The sequence below is a fragment of the Myotis davidii genome, unplaced genomic scaffold, assembly GCF_000327345.1.
Source record: "Myotis davidii unplaced genomic scaffold, ASM32734v1 scaffold290, whole genome shotgun sequence".
NCBI lineage: Eukaryota > Metazoa > Chordata > Mammalia > Chiroptera > Vespertilionidae > Myotis > Myotis davidii.
Genome location: NW_006285049.1, coordinates 717,497 through 731,423, shown reverse-complemented (window position 1 = coordinate 731,423; position 13,927 = coordinate 717,497). Strand labels below are relative to the sequence as shown.

The window sequence follows — 13,927 nt, the reverse complement described above, 5'->3', positions numbered from 1 at the left end:
GTCCCCGCAGGAACATGTCCTGGAGCTGAAGCCCTGAACTGGCCATACTAAGATAGGTGTAGATGTGGGTCTTGTTGGCTGCCCAGAGACTCACAGCATCTCTTTTTGAGCTCAGGGGGTGGGAGAGAGGGGCGGGGTAGGGTGTGGGGGGTCACAGGTGGGAATGATCAGGCTTGTTTATATTGGATGAACCAATGGCAGGTGCTGGGCCAATGCTCAGGGTAGAAATGGTTGTAAGTTCTCAGCTGTGGGTCCTCGGAATCTTTCTGTTGCATAGTTTGAAACATATTTGGTTAGGCTGGTCCCTGAAACCCACACTCTGCTCCCACCCCCCACACTCCCCCACTCCCCACCGTTTGAGCCAAAGGCCTGAGCTGAGCAGGGCAGCTGAGAAGACAGGTGCCTTGCAATTCATGGGGTGAGCTTTGCCAGCCTCCCCAGTCTGGCCACTCCTGCTCCCTGCCTCCCCACCCATCCAGCTGGCTGTGCCCTTGGTTTCCCTGCACCTACCGGGCCATCCGCAGAGGCATACATTTCTGGTTCTTGGATGGAAGATGCTCTCGGGGCTGCTTGCAGAAGGGGCTGCTAGAGTGGACACGCCGGAGTAAGGAGGGGGGCGGCTTGCTTTTCCTTGAATTTTGGGAGGTGACCTCAGGGGTGTGCAGATGAATGTTCCACTCCAGCTTGAGCTAGAGAAACCAGCAAAGAGGCATCAGGAGACAGGAATTCATTCCCTCTCTAAGACAGGAGCGGCATTGCCTAACTCAGGGCTGAGCAGAGAGGGATGAGACCCAGGGAATGCCTCTAAATAGAAGCCCCTGGAACCCCAGTGTATCAACTTTCCTAGAAATTACTTGAATTCTTATTTGCTAGATTAGTTCCTATTATTTCCTTTGCTGTGGAGAATCTGAACAATGGGTAAAACAGTGAGAAAACACACACACACACACACACACACACACACACACACACACACGAAGCCAGAGCAGCTGGAACTCCTGAGGCACTTGCAGGGTTAGTGACATGGGACCAGGCTGTGTCTGGATGCTCCGGGGAACTTTTCATCCAGCCCCCACCCAGGCACTGGGCAAGGAGCTGGGGGATTCCTCACAATCACCAAAAGAAGTCATATGGTCCCTTTCCTCTCAACTTTAAAACCAATTTAGTAAGTTAAGACACTTACAGGACATGATTGGGACTAGTATAAGATGCTAGGAAACTGAGTTGGGAAATAATAACCTCCATGGCCAAAGGTCTTCCAGCTGCCTGCTGCTGGCACTTACACAGAGTCCCTCAGCACACTGCCTCCCCCACACTGAGGCCACTGCTTTCCGGACTCAGGGCTTACCTCCTGGCCCAACCCTAGGGGAGATCCCAGCAGATTTTGACTCACTGCTATGGGATTCTTCAATCCCTCCAAGCCCTGGTCTAGCCCCTTGGGGGCCATGTCAGCTGCCCCAGTAAAAGGGAAGGAGTAAAAGAAGCTCAAGCCAGCCTTCAGAGAGTAAAGATGGGTCAAACCCAATGGATTGGGACTCAAAATGACTTTAGACTCTCAATAGCAACACCAAAATCTAGAAGGCAATGAGCAGTGTCTTCAAAATCCTGAGGGAAAATGAATTCTAACCTAGACTTCCATATTAAGGCAAACTGTTGATTCAGAATGAGGGTAGAGCCTGGCTGGCATGGCTCAATAGTTGAGCATTGACCTATGAACCAGGAGGTCATGGTTCCATTCCCAGTCAGGGCATATGCCCAGGTTGTGGGCTCCAGCACCAGTGTGGGGCGTGCAGGAGACAGCCGATCAATGATTCTCTCTCATCATTGATGTTTCTGTCTCTCTCTCCCTCTCCCTCTTTGAAATCAATAAAAATGTTTTGTTTTGTTTTGTTTTTAAAGAATGAGGGCAGATACTAAGTAAAGATGTTTTCAGATAACCAGGGACTCAGTGATTTCACCTGCCAGGCACCCTTGGTCAGGAGGTGACTGGAGGAGGTCCTGCAGGAAAGGGAGACGTAGAAAGCAACAGAGCTGTTCCCAGAGAGAAGCAAAGCAAGTCTCCAGCACAATGGGAAAGACAGTGGTGACCAGGTCTGGCGAACTCATAGGACCAGGGCAGAGAGACCCACAGGGAGGGAGAAACTCGGTGCAGAGTTGGAACTTCGGGGTCCAGCTACCTCACCCGCCTCCAGAAGAGTCTTTCTTCTATAGTTCTCTTTGAAAGTCCCACTCTGTTGCCCTCCCCATATATGGAGATTGGAATGTGCCCTTCCTTACACTCAGGCTACCTCCTGCCTTCACCTCTTCCTGGTTCAGAGGCTTTGACCTGTTCTCGTATTTATCATCTGCCCTTCTTGCCTCCAGTCACCCCCACATTCCTACTGGCTCATTTCCTGGCCCCATCCCTACTGTCTGTGCCGACCCCAGAGAAGGGCACCAGGCAGGAGGCCCACCTTGGGGAACATGGTTGCCATGCTGCTCAGGCACTCTCGGTGCTTCTTCTCCAGGTCCTTCTGCTTGTCCGTCCAGGCCTTCAGGCGCAGGTCCTGCAGGTGGTCGATATTCTCCAGGAAGACGTAGAGACTCTGGGCCTTGTAGGTAGCCCCGGTTTCCCGCATGGCTTGTATGTGGCTGATCACTTCTTGTCTGGAGAGAAAGGGAAGTCATTTAGTGGGTTAAGGGGCCTACTTCCCCCCCGAAATCTGTTCATCGGAGATGACTCCACATTTGTAATTCCTGGGACCAAGAAGAGAAGCAGAAGTTGGGAAGGCAGCGAGTAGAGAAGTGGGAGGCGTCGTTAGGTGAGGAGCCTTGGGACTGGGCTGGAAATAATGGAAATAAGAAGAAAGTAAAGCAAATGAGGGAGCATATCAAGTGTGTTATGGATAGTGGTGTGGGGTAGGAGAAGAGAAAGAAATAAGGAAGTGAGCTTAGAGAAAAAGCCCACTACAGGGAGAATGGAGTGTAAATACCCGACCTCCCACTCCTTCTGGGTTGTTCAAGGCTTCAGGGGGACTTTTTCCAGGTCTGGGGTTTCCCCCCTTCCCCATGTTCCTCCTTACCCCTTGAGTTTTAGTTGTACCCACACACCACAGTGGGTGTGGGTGGGTGCTGGGTCGGTGCCAGGGAGAACCTACCGGAGGCTCTGGAAGCATCTGTAGATGATATATTTCTGGCACAGGCTCTGCAGCCTGAGCTCGGTCAGCTCCATGGTGGTGGTGGTGAGCTTCAGTGCCTCGCTGCGCAGGTGGTTGGGCAGCCCCTGCTTAGCATTCTCACTCAGGAGCTGCAGGTTTTTCCTCTGGGCCTCCACATCCATGTGGTATTCCTTCCTGTGTAGAGTCTCGGAGGACATATGCAAAGGGGTCTGGGTCACCTTTCGGACAGATGTCCCTGTGCCAGGAACAGAGGCTGACTTCTTGATCTTTGTGGAGACCCGATGGGTCCATGATTTCAGGGTTAACTCGGGTGAACTCTTGACCCTCTGATATCCTGGGGCAGGCTTCCAGGTATTAGGGGACCTGGGCAAGTGTGGCCTCCTACCTTGGCCAGCAGATTGGGTTCGGCTTGGGGGAGGGGGCGGTGATGCCTTCTCCAAGTCCCTCCATCGATTGGTGGTCACGAAGATCATCTCCTCATCCTTGCCTGGCTGCTCCAGCTCTCTCCGAGGGCCCCCTTCCCCCTTTTCCGACTGGACCAATCTCTCCTGCTGCTCCTTTGCCGCTTCCTGCACCGCCCACTGCCGCAGCTTCTCCTCGTGCTCCTGCTCCAGCAGGGCCCACTTCTGCTGCCGCTGCAGCCATAGCTCCTCCTGCTCCAGCCACTGCTGCTTCCGCCTCTCCCAGCTGAGTTCCTCTTCCCAGTGCTCCCCCTTGCTCTCCAAGGCCACCGTCCTAGAGCTCTCTGGAGACAGCTGCTCCCTAACATGGGACTTTATTTGGAGCCCTTCTTTCTCCTGGGCTGCTTCCTGGAAGAAGTCCTTCTGGTCTTTGACTTTGTGGCCTGGGCTCTCTGCCAACATTATTTCCCATTTCTTGTGATCCACTGAGGATGGAAACACAAGCTGAAGACTTTCAGCATCCCTGCCGCTGTATGCATCTGCAATCCTCGAAGGCACAGTCATGAGGGAAAGTGGCTGACGTGTTAAAGACCTAGCACCGCTTTCCCCAGCACTGGCCATGGGACTTGGGGAAAGTGGCGAAAATAACGGCTCCTCCTTCCTGGGTTCCTGTTGGGTTTCCTCCCTAGCTGCTTCTTTCTTTGGGAGAGCCTCTTTCCCAAGTGGGCCCAGAGTGTCAGCTTGACCCCTAGCAGACTGAGCCTTCTTCAGCTGAAACTCTAAGTCATGATTTATCAGGAGAAGGTCATGGTACTTTCCCCCTAGAGTTTCTACCTGCCTTAATAGGGCATCCCTGTGATTCTCAAGGATCTGGAGGGAGTTCTGGAAGTCCAGCCTCTGGCTGCTGAGTTCTTTGGTCATCTCTATTTTCAGTTGCTTGTATTTGGTCTCCAGGCTCCTGTTCTCATTGTCCTGGAGGATCAAGGCCCTGTTGAGGTTCTCCACCACAGCAGACATGTACCTGATGGCCCTGACTTCTCCCTGGTTGAACATGGTGGAGTCCAGGAGCTCCTGCAGCATGGACCTCACCTCAGAAACCTTTGCAGAGATAGTATTCTTGTCCTGGAGCATCTGTTCTGGGCTCAGTGGCTGAGGGCAGGATGTCGATTTTTGTAGGTTTTGTTTCTGCCAGCCTTGCCAGAATGTATGTTTGGACACTAGAAGAAGTAGAGAACAAAGGCAAAAAGCTCCCATGGGTCCCAAGGATTACATTGCTTCTCCAGATGCTGCCTGGCCAAATTCCCATCTAACCCTCCTAGAGCTTTGGCAAGAAAGGAGCTGGGGTTATATGTGAGGCCAGGGGAGAGATTGTTAGGAGAGATCTCTGCTGGGCTCAGAACTTGCTGAAGGCTTCCCTGTCAGGGCCTGCCTACTCCATAGCACTTGCAGGACCCAGAGGGGCCTGGAACTATTCAATCCAGTTCAAGTCAATTCAAAGTACTCCTGGTCCTCCATAGTTCGCTGGAGTAAAGTTATTTTTCCTTTCTTTTTTTAATCCTCACCCAAGGATACTTTCCCATTGATTTTTAGAGAGAGTGGGAGGGTGAGAGAGAGAACATCTGTGTGAGGGAGGCACATCTATTGGTTACCTCCTGCATGCACCACAACCAGGTTGAGTCTTCAACCAAGATACGTGCGCGATCAAACCCGGGGACCCTTCAATCCATGGGCTGATGCTCTATCTACTGAGCCAAACTGGCCAGGGCTATTTTTCTAATCATGTTACTTCCAGCCTCAATACCTAGTTTGCCAAATATCCAAACTCTAGAAGCCTGCCTGGTTCTTAGACTCCAGATCACCTGGGAAGCTTTATTTCCCTTTCTTGTTATCACTGAACTGTGTTTGTAGAAAATTTATCCCATGGTCCTATAACTGTTCACATGTTTGTTTGTTTTAATGACTAGTGTCTTTTTCCACTGGGGGGTTACAAACTCCTTTGATAAAAGCACAAGACCTTCTCCCCAGGAAAACATACATAAACACAGATTGTGTACCCTGTGTTTAAACCCATTCGTAGACGTCAGCTTCTCAGGGCTGGGTGATGGTCATTGTTGTATCCCCTTGGATCTACCATGTTTAGGGCTGCTGGAGTGATTATCTTACAGCGTCCATTCATTTGCCGATTCAATGAATATCATTGGCATAAAAACAAATTGTCTAATTTTGGATAAAGGCTAAAGGAAACATGAAAATTAAATGACATTGGAATCAAGCTAGCATCAAGCTAATATGTCAGAGAGGTCATAAGGCCTATTGGTTCAGAGCTTGGATTCTGGAATCAGATAATTTGGTCCTGAATCCCCTCCTTACCACTTGCTTTATGTAAGTTTCCTAACTTCTCAGTGCTTCCATTTCTAAAAAATGGGAATAATCATAACATGTAATTCATATTACTTAACTTAAAGCATGGTTAGTGCCAAGCATAGTACCAGGTACCTAGTAAGTACTCAATAACTAATCCCTGAAAAGAACTGAATAAGACACAGTCTTTGCCCTCTAGGGGTTTATAATCTGGCAAGAAAATAAGTCAAGTATACAAATAACTATATTTGGAGAAAGAATATGGTAAAGATTGTAGGAGAGATTGTCTCCTCATCTACCTTTCCCTGCTTCCTTCCTCCCCCAACCATGGACCTTGCTTGATAAGGAACCTGGCCTTGAGAGTCAATGGTAAATGCTAATGTTAGCTGTTGTTTATTAAGCCCTGAGCTCGTCTAAGTGTAGCGCCAGATGTCTGTACTAAGAGGGACCCACAAGTGGACAGTGTCCTCCTTGTTTTGTATATGAGGAAAGTGAGGTTCAGAAAGATGAAGTAACTTGCCCAAAGTCACACAGCCAGAAATTGGCACGTGGGATTCAACATCAGGCCTATCTGACTGTGAAGCCTATACTTCTGAGTAAGATTAAGAAACCAGAAAACCAAAGTGTGGGGCCGGGTTTTGCCACAAGCTTTCTTTGTGGTCCCTTCTCTTCTTTGAGCTTCAGTGTTCTCATCTACAGAATGTAGGAGTTAGATAATCTCAGGCCCCTTCTAGTGCTGGTAGGAGTATAATTTCAAGGTTGAACCTTGTTGAGTGACCACTTCTGGAACAGCCACAGTTGAGAAGGTTCTGGGACCTCTGGCTGAGTCTCACCAGACTTTTGTCTTGAAGGCTCGGTTTGCAGTAAGAAAAGGATGTGCCTCAGGCTCTAGCTACAAACTCCAGCCTTTCTGGCCTTCTAGCCTTGTCCCCCAGAACTTGCATGAGGCCACAGCTCCAAGGAGCACCAATAGGTGATAGCTCCACGTCACTCCTTCCTCCAGTCCTGGACTCAGAACTGCTTAGTGCTCAGCCTGGGTTTCATATCCCTACCTCTCACCACTGCCCATCCATCTCAGATAAAGCTTTTGTTTTATCTGAAAAAAATAAAAACACACCCATGGACCCTGGTGTGGGACTTCTCTCCTGAGAGGGCATCCACCCCAACCAGCCCCTCTCCTCTTGGAACCTACTTTGCGCCCTTTTCTTTTGTCCTTCAATGAGAGTGGAGCAAAGGGAAATGAGAGATTCGATGCCTCCTTGGGTGCTGATGAGGGAGAGAGGTAACAATTTTTCCATCACCTCAATCCATTCGTCCAGGCCTTCCTCTTCCTTCTCACTCTGCCTGTTACTGATCTCATAGGTCAGACTGTCACCTGGAGAGGAAGTGGAAGATTTAGGCTGAGAATAATCTGTCTTCTAGGGAGCCCCAAGCAGCCCTATTGCACAGGGGTGACAACAGCAGCTGTGAGGTCAAGTTGGTTTCACCTTTTACTAGCTATGTGATGTTTGGCGTGTCACTTAGTCCCCTGAGCCTCAGTATCCTTGCCTGTAAAAAGACTGGGTGGAGATTAAATAAGACAATACATGTGAAATGATCAATGTGAGGTCTGCCATGTAGAAAATATGTAATAGACATTAAACAGCATTGGTGTATTATAAGGCCAGGGATGTGTCTGCCTTGTTATTGCTCTATCCCTATATTGTCTAGTCCAGGATCTGGACAATTAAATGAATTAACTGGAGTCAACAGCCCTGCTTAGTTCTTGGGGGCAGCAGAAGAACTCATGCCTAGTTGTGGGCTTGATCCCAGTGTGGGGCATTGAGGAGGCAGCCAAGCAATGATTTTCTCTCCTCATTGATGTTTGGATAGAGCGTCGGCCTGCGGACTGAAGGGTCCCAGGTTCGATTCCGGTCAAGGGCATGTACCTGGGTTGCGGGCACATTCCCAGTAGGAGATGTGCAGGAGGCAGCTGATCGATGTTTCTCTCTCATCGATGTTTCTAACTCTCTCTCTCCCTTCCTCTCTGTAAAAAATCAATAAAATATATAAAAAAATAGTCTCAATAAATAGGGGGAGCACAGAGGATTTTAGGGAAGTGAAACTATTCTATATGATACTCTAATGGTGGATGCAAGTCACTTTTTGTCCAAACCCCAAAAATGTACACCAAGAGTAAACCATAAAGTAAACTATGGACTTTAGTTGACAATGATATATCACTGTAGCTTCATCTACTGTAAAATATTTACTGCTCTGGTGAGGAATGTTGATAACAGGGAGTGAGGAAGAGCAAGAGGTATTTTGGAAATCTCTGTACCTTCCCTTCAATTTTGCTATGAACCTAAAACTGGTCTAAAAAATAAATCTTATTTTTTTAAATCTCAAAAAAATTCAATACAGTTGCAAAATACACAATCAACAAAGATCAGTTGCATTTCTATATACTAACAATGAACTATCTGAAAAAGAAATAAAGAAAACAATCCCACTCACAGTACCATCAAAAACAAATACTTAGGAATAAATTTAACCAAGAAGGTGAAGGATCTTTACACTGAAAACTATAAGACACTGATGAAAGAAATTGAAGAAGACATATATAAATGGAAAGATACCCCATGTTCATGAATTTAAAAAATTAATATTATTAAAATGTCCACACTACTCCAAACCATCTGTAGATTCAATGCAATATGAATGTCATTTTTTGTAGAAGTAAAAAAAAACAATTCTAAAATTTATATAGAACCACAAAAGCCCCCAAGCAGCCAAAGCTATCATGAGAAAGAAAAACAAAACATCAGCCCTGGGTAGTGTGGCTCAGTTGGATGGATGTCATCCCATGCACCGGAGGGTTGCCAGTTTGATTCCCAGTCAGGACACATGCCCGGGTTGTGGGCTTGATGCCCAGTGAGGGACATACAGGAAACAGTTGATCGATGTTACACTCTCACATTGATGTTTCTCTCTCCCTCTCCCTTCCTCTCTCTCTAAAAATCAATAAAAATATTTTTAAAAGGAAAAACAAAACATCACACTACCTGATTTCAAACTATATTACAAAGTTATAGTAATCAAAACAGTGTGGTATTGGCATAAAGACAGACACACAGACCAATGGAATAAGAACTAAGAGCCCATAAACCCATGCATATACAACCAACTAACATTTGACAAGGGAGCCAAGAATACACACTGGTAGAGGACAGTCTCATTAATAAGTGGTATTGGCAAACCTAGATATTCACATACAAAAGAATGAAATTGGACCCCTATCATACCACTCACAAAAATTAACTTTAGAGTTTACTACCGAACTGCGGGCGGGCGCCACGGCGGCCTACGAGCAGGTCCAAAAGGGGCCCTTGAAGCTGAAAGGCGTCGCAGAGCTCGGAGTGACCAAGAGGAAGAAGAAAAAGAAGGACAAAGACAAAGCGAAACTCCTGGAAGCCATGGGAACGAGCAAGAAGAACGAGGAGGAGAAGCGGTGCGGCCTGGCCAAGCGGACCTTTCTCTATTTTAGTTTCTCAGTAGCACATTGACGACGAAGCTTTTTAGTTCGGACTGGAAATTATTGAGAGTTTATTCAGAGGTTAAGTGGAAGTGTTTTCACACCCAAGTTGCATCTAACTCGTGTTGACAGTCCACCAGCTGTCTCTGCCTGGAGGAAACTGCCCTCAGAGGAGAAGGAGCTGCAAGTGCAGACCCTCATGAGACCCTGCATGTGCTACCCTTCCATGTTCCCTCTAGCTGGGGCTTATGCAGTGCCATCCAGGGCCTAGGGAGGCCATTCGCCTGTGGCCTTCAGACTGCCTCCTCAGTCCCTGCTGGCCAGGGAGAGTAACCGCCCAAGGCAAGGATGGAATGAACGCCTTGCCCCTTTCTGAGCTGAGCTAGTGGCTGGCATGCAGCCTGTTCCCCAATATCCCTATTCCAGACATGTCGGGTGGGTGTTGCCATGGTAGACATTGCCAGTCAAGCACCCTGCTCTTTGTAATGGAACCCAGACACTGCCTCCTGCCTCACTACCTTCACCCCTGAGCTCCAGGCACAGTGTTTGTTCAGAGTTGGCACATTCATGGAACCTGTTTGGCATTCCCAGCATAAGGACGCCTCAGGGTAATGGGACCAGGGCAGTGAACCACACAGACAGGCATGGATGCAGTCCCATGTGTCAGAGGTGACAGGCGAATTCATTTTTTGGTTGATTTTTCTTTGTTAAATGGCATTTAAATATATAAAATAAATATCAAAAATATAAGTCTGTTTTACTATGGTTGCAAATATCAAAAAATTTCTATATGTGACACGGCACCAGAGTTAAGTTAGGGTTTTTCAAAATGCTGACCCGCCGAGCTCAAAAGGTTCGCCATCACTGAACTAGGATGTCACAGTTCAATTTCCAGTCAGGGTATGTGCCTGGTTGTGGGCACAATCTCCAGGGGGCGGGGGGCATGCAGGAGGCAGCTGAGCTGGTCAATGATTCTCTCTCATCATTGATGTTTCTATCTCTCTCCCTCTCCCTTCTGCTCTGAAATAAAATTATATATTTTTTAAAAGAATGTAGATCTTAAATGTTCTCGCCACATAAAAAAGGGTAACTATGTGTGATGATGAATGTGTTAAGTAACTTTATTGTCATTTCACAATATATACGTATATCACTGTACACTTTAAATTTACACAATGTTACTTGTCAATTAATTCTCAATTAAGGTGGAAAATTTTTAAATAAAATAGCTAGGATGAGTAAGAATTTAGTTTCCATCTTGCTAAAAAATGAGATAACATAATGGACCTGTTACGTAGGCTTCATCACATATGGCAGCTAATGTTACATTTGTGCCAATTACGTGTTTGCCACTTTGGGGAATGAGGTGATGTGTTGTGACGTGAGTAGGAGAATCTTTCGCTGGAAAGGCGCCACGAGACATCTTTAGCTCCCTCTGCACCACCGCCCTGCACTCCCCTCCCAGAGGATGTGGACCAACGGTGGCCAAAGCAAGAGCCTGAGCCAGTGGCAGCCACCGGCCCGCAAACTCACCCCAGTCACCCAGCCAGTGGAGAATTTCGTATAAGTGCTTCTCTTTCGTCTTCGCATCTTTGGAGAAGGAGGCAATTTTCTCCAACAAGATGAATCTTTTCTTGCCCTTTTGCTGCATCTTGCGAGATTTTGCTTTTTCTTTTAAATCATATCCCAATTCTTCCTGGAAGCGGTTGATGACACAATTGACATTGTCCAAGATTTCGCGGAGCTGGGAAGAGATATCCTATATGGAAGACAGAAGATTGTAGTGTTTAGAGTTGTGAACTCTGGAGCCAGATGCCATGTTCTAGCAGCATGCTCTTAGGCAAGTCATTTAACCTCTTGGGGACTCTGGGTTGTGTGTGTGTGTGTGTGTGTGTGTGTGTGTGTGTGTTGTGGGGTTTTTTGTTTTGGTTTTTGTAAAGTGGAGATCATTATAGTAACTATGTCACAGGGTTTTTGTAAATATTAAATGAATTTGTAAAGCCCTTAGGACAGTGTCTGGCACATAAAATAAGTAGCTCTTACTACTGTAATTTTGATTATTAAGACCAGGTCAGGGAGAGAATACTAAAAATCCACAGCAAACATTTCTTCAGAATTTCAGAATTTGCTGGGGATGCCTGGACATCTCTCCTCACAAGAGGTAACAGAGTGGAGATGTGAGGCCCCAAGAAACTCAGGATCAGAGGCTCCCATAAAAAATGCACTAGAGGCTCATGAGAAGGGTGATTCCAGCCTTTGGCGATTTTACTATGAGCTTCCAGGACTCAGCATGGGGGATTCTGACAGGTCGCCAAGAACAGACCCAATCATGAATCCTGGGCCCATCTTCTTGCCTTGTTAGGACCCACCCTCTGCATCTCGGGGCCATCCTGGGGTTTACACTGGCTCTTCTCTTCCTGGGCCCTGCCCCGCCTCAAGGGGATGGTTTGATTCACGTCTGCCCTGCACAGGCCAAGTCTAGGAGGTGGATACTCTGCATTTATCTGTCTGCAAAGCCAGATTTTCAAGGGTCCCAGGATCCCCGAGGCCCAGACCTGGAATCTTGCCAAATCTGAGATCAGTCCCCAACTGCCACATCAGACCGCAGTGGAAGGAGTACTCCCTCATCTCTGCAGTTACCTCCTGAGCCCGACTTAGCTGGGCGGCCTCAATCCTCGAGATGATCGCTTTCACTGATGCAGGAGTCACCAACTGTGGGGACTTGTCCTTCTCCATTTTGGACCACTTTGTCAGTAACCAAGACGTCCTGTGTCTCCAGTACCTAAGCTTGGACACGTGATGTTGGCTGCTCGGGGGCAGCTCCTGAGTATCCTATGCCTGGCAACAGCCTCTGGTAACTGCCAGACAGCAGGTTCCAACTGACCTTCTTTTCTCCAGTGACATCATCAGTTTGATTGGAAGAATGACTCCCTGTCATCTATCTTCTAGCTTCACCTCATATATATGAACTTCACCTATTGCTTTATATATTTTTATTGATTTCAGAGAGGAAAGGAGAGTGAGAGATAGAAACATCCATGATGAGAAAGAATCATTGATTGGCTGCACGCCCCACACTGGGGATCACGCCTGCAACCCGGGCATATGCCCTGACCAGGAATCGAACCATGACCTCCTGGTTCATAGATCGATGCTGAACCACTGACCCACACTGGCCAGGCCACCTGTTGCTTTAAAAAAAAATCATTAAATGTTTTGCTCCCAAACTAATGGCTAAAAATAGGAAAAAGCAATTAGAAAAAGTTATTTTCCCAAAGAGAACTTTTAAAAAATTACAGCCAATCAATAACTAATGGGTTAAGATTGTTTTTCTTGAAATATTAATGTTTATTGCATGTAACATTATTATATTTAAAATCGTTTTTCTTGCAGTAAAACAAACAAAATAACTAATGGGAATGTTTATATTTGCACCAGGGATCAGGGCTTAATTAGCACTTTCACTTACTGAAGGTGATCATTATTGCAAGAGGCCTTTTTTAAAAAAATATATTTTATTGATTTTTTTTTACAGAGAGGAAGGGAGAGAGAGAGAGAGCCAGAAACATCGATGAGAGAGAAACATCAATTAGCTGCCTCCTGCACATCTCCTACTGGAGATGCGCCCGCAACCCAGGCACATGCCCTTGACCGGAATTGGACCTGGGACCCCTGAGTCCGCAGGCCGACTCTCCATCCACTGAGCCAAGCCGGTTTTGGCACAAGAGGCCTTTTTAAAACAAATGGTTAAGCTCTGGCTGGAGTGGCTCAGTTGGGTGAGCATTGCCCCATACACCAAAAGGTCACCTGTTCGATTCCTGGCCAAGGCATATGCCCAGGTTGCGGTTTTGGTTCCATTTCTCTCCCTCTCCCTTATCTTTCTCTAAAACAAATTTAAAAATTAATATGTCATTTAAAAACAACAATTTTAAAAAAAGATAAAAAACAAATAAAACAACAACAAATGGTTAAAATGGACATTGTAGTATGCCCAGGACCTAGAACTGTGCCTGGCACATAGTAGGCACTTAATATACACTTGTTGAATGAATGAATATATAAGTACATATACATGCAAATTATTCTTTCATGCTACTGAAAAGTATTCCCATTTAAGAAATAAGTCATTAAAGTAAATTCAGTTCTTAACAGTGTTCTTAGCAATTCCATAGCCACTTAATAACTTGTCATTCAACAATCACCTGTCTTTCACACACTATCATTCATTCACTTACTCAGTTACTTCTTTTTCTTTTTCTTTTTTTCTTTTCCTGTTTTTTAAAATATATTTTTACTAGAGGCCCGGTGAACAAAAATTCATGCACTGGGCCAGGGTGTGGGGGCGGGGTGCGCTCCCTCAGCCCAGCCTGCACCCTCTCACAGTCCAGGACCCCTCGGGGGATGTCCACCTGCCAGCTTAGGCCAGCTCCCTGAGGGATCGGGTCTAAGCTGGCAGTCAGACATCCCTCTGGCAGCACAGGAGTTCTCCTAAA

General features: G+C 46.8%; 1 protein-coding gene across 1 annotated transcript in view; it reads right to left on the bottom strand.

Moving 5' to 3' along the window:
* Positions 1 to 12,170, bottom strand: part of FAM186B (family with sequence similarity 186 member B) — a 19,695-nt gene extending 7,525 nt beyond the window's left edge. Inside the window, exons 1-6 of the mRNA XM_006755555.1 lie at positions 12,075 to 12,170; positions 10,968 to 11,193; positions 7,113 to 7,295; positions 3,138 to 4,776; positions 2,454 to 2,646; positions 511 to 689 (exon numbers count right to left, since the gene is read on the bottom strand). Of these exons, the coding sequence (XP_006755618.1) occupies positions 511 to 689; positions 2,454 to 2,646; positions 3,138 to 4,776; positions 7,113 to 7,295; positions 10,968 to 11,193; positions 12,075 to 12,170 (2,516 nt within the window). The remainder of the gene's footprint in view (positions 1 to 510; positions 690 to 2,453; positions 2,647 to 3,137; positions 4,777 to 7,112; positions 7,296 to 10,967; positions 11,194 to 12,074) is intronic.
* Between the last annotated feature and the right edge of the window lie 1,757 nt (positions 12,171 to 13,927).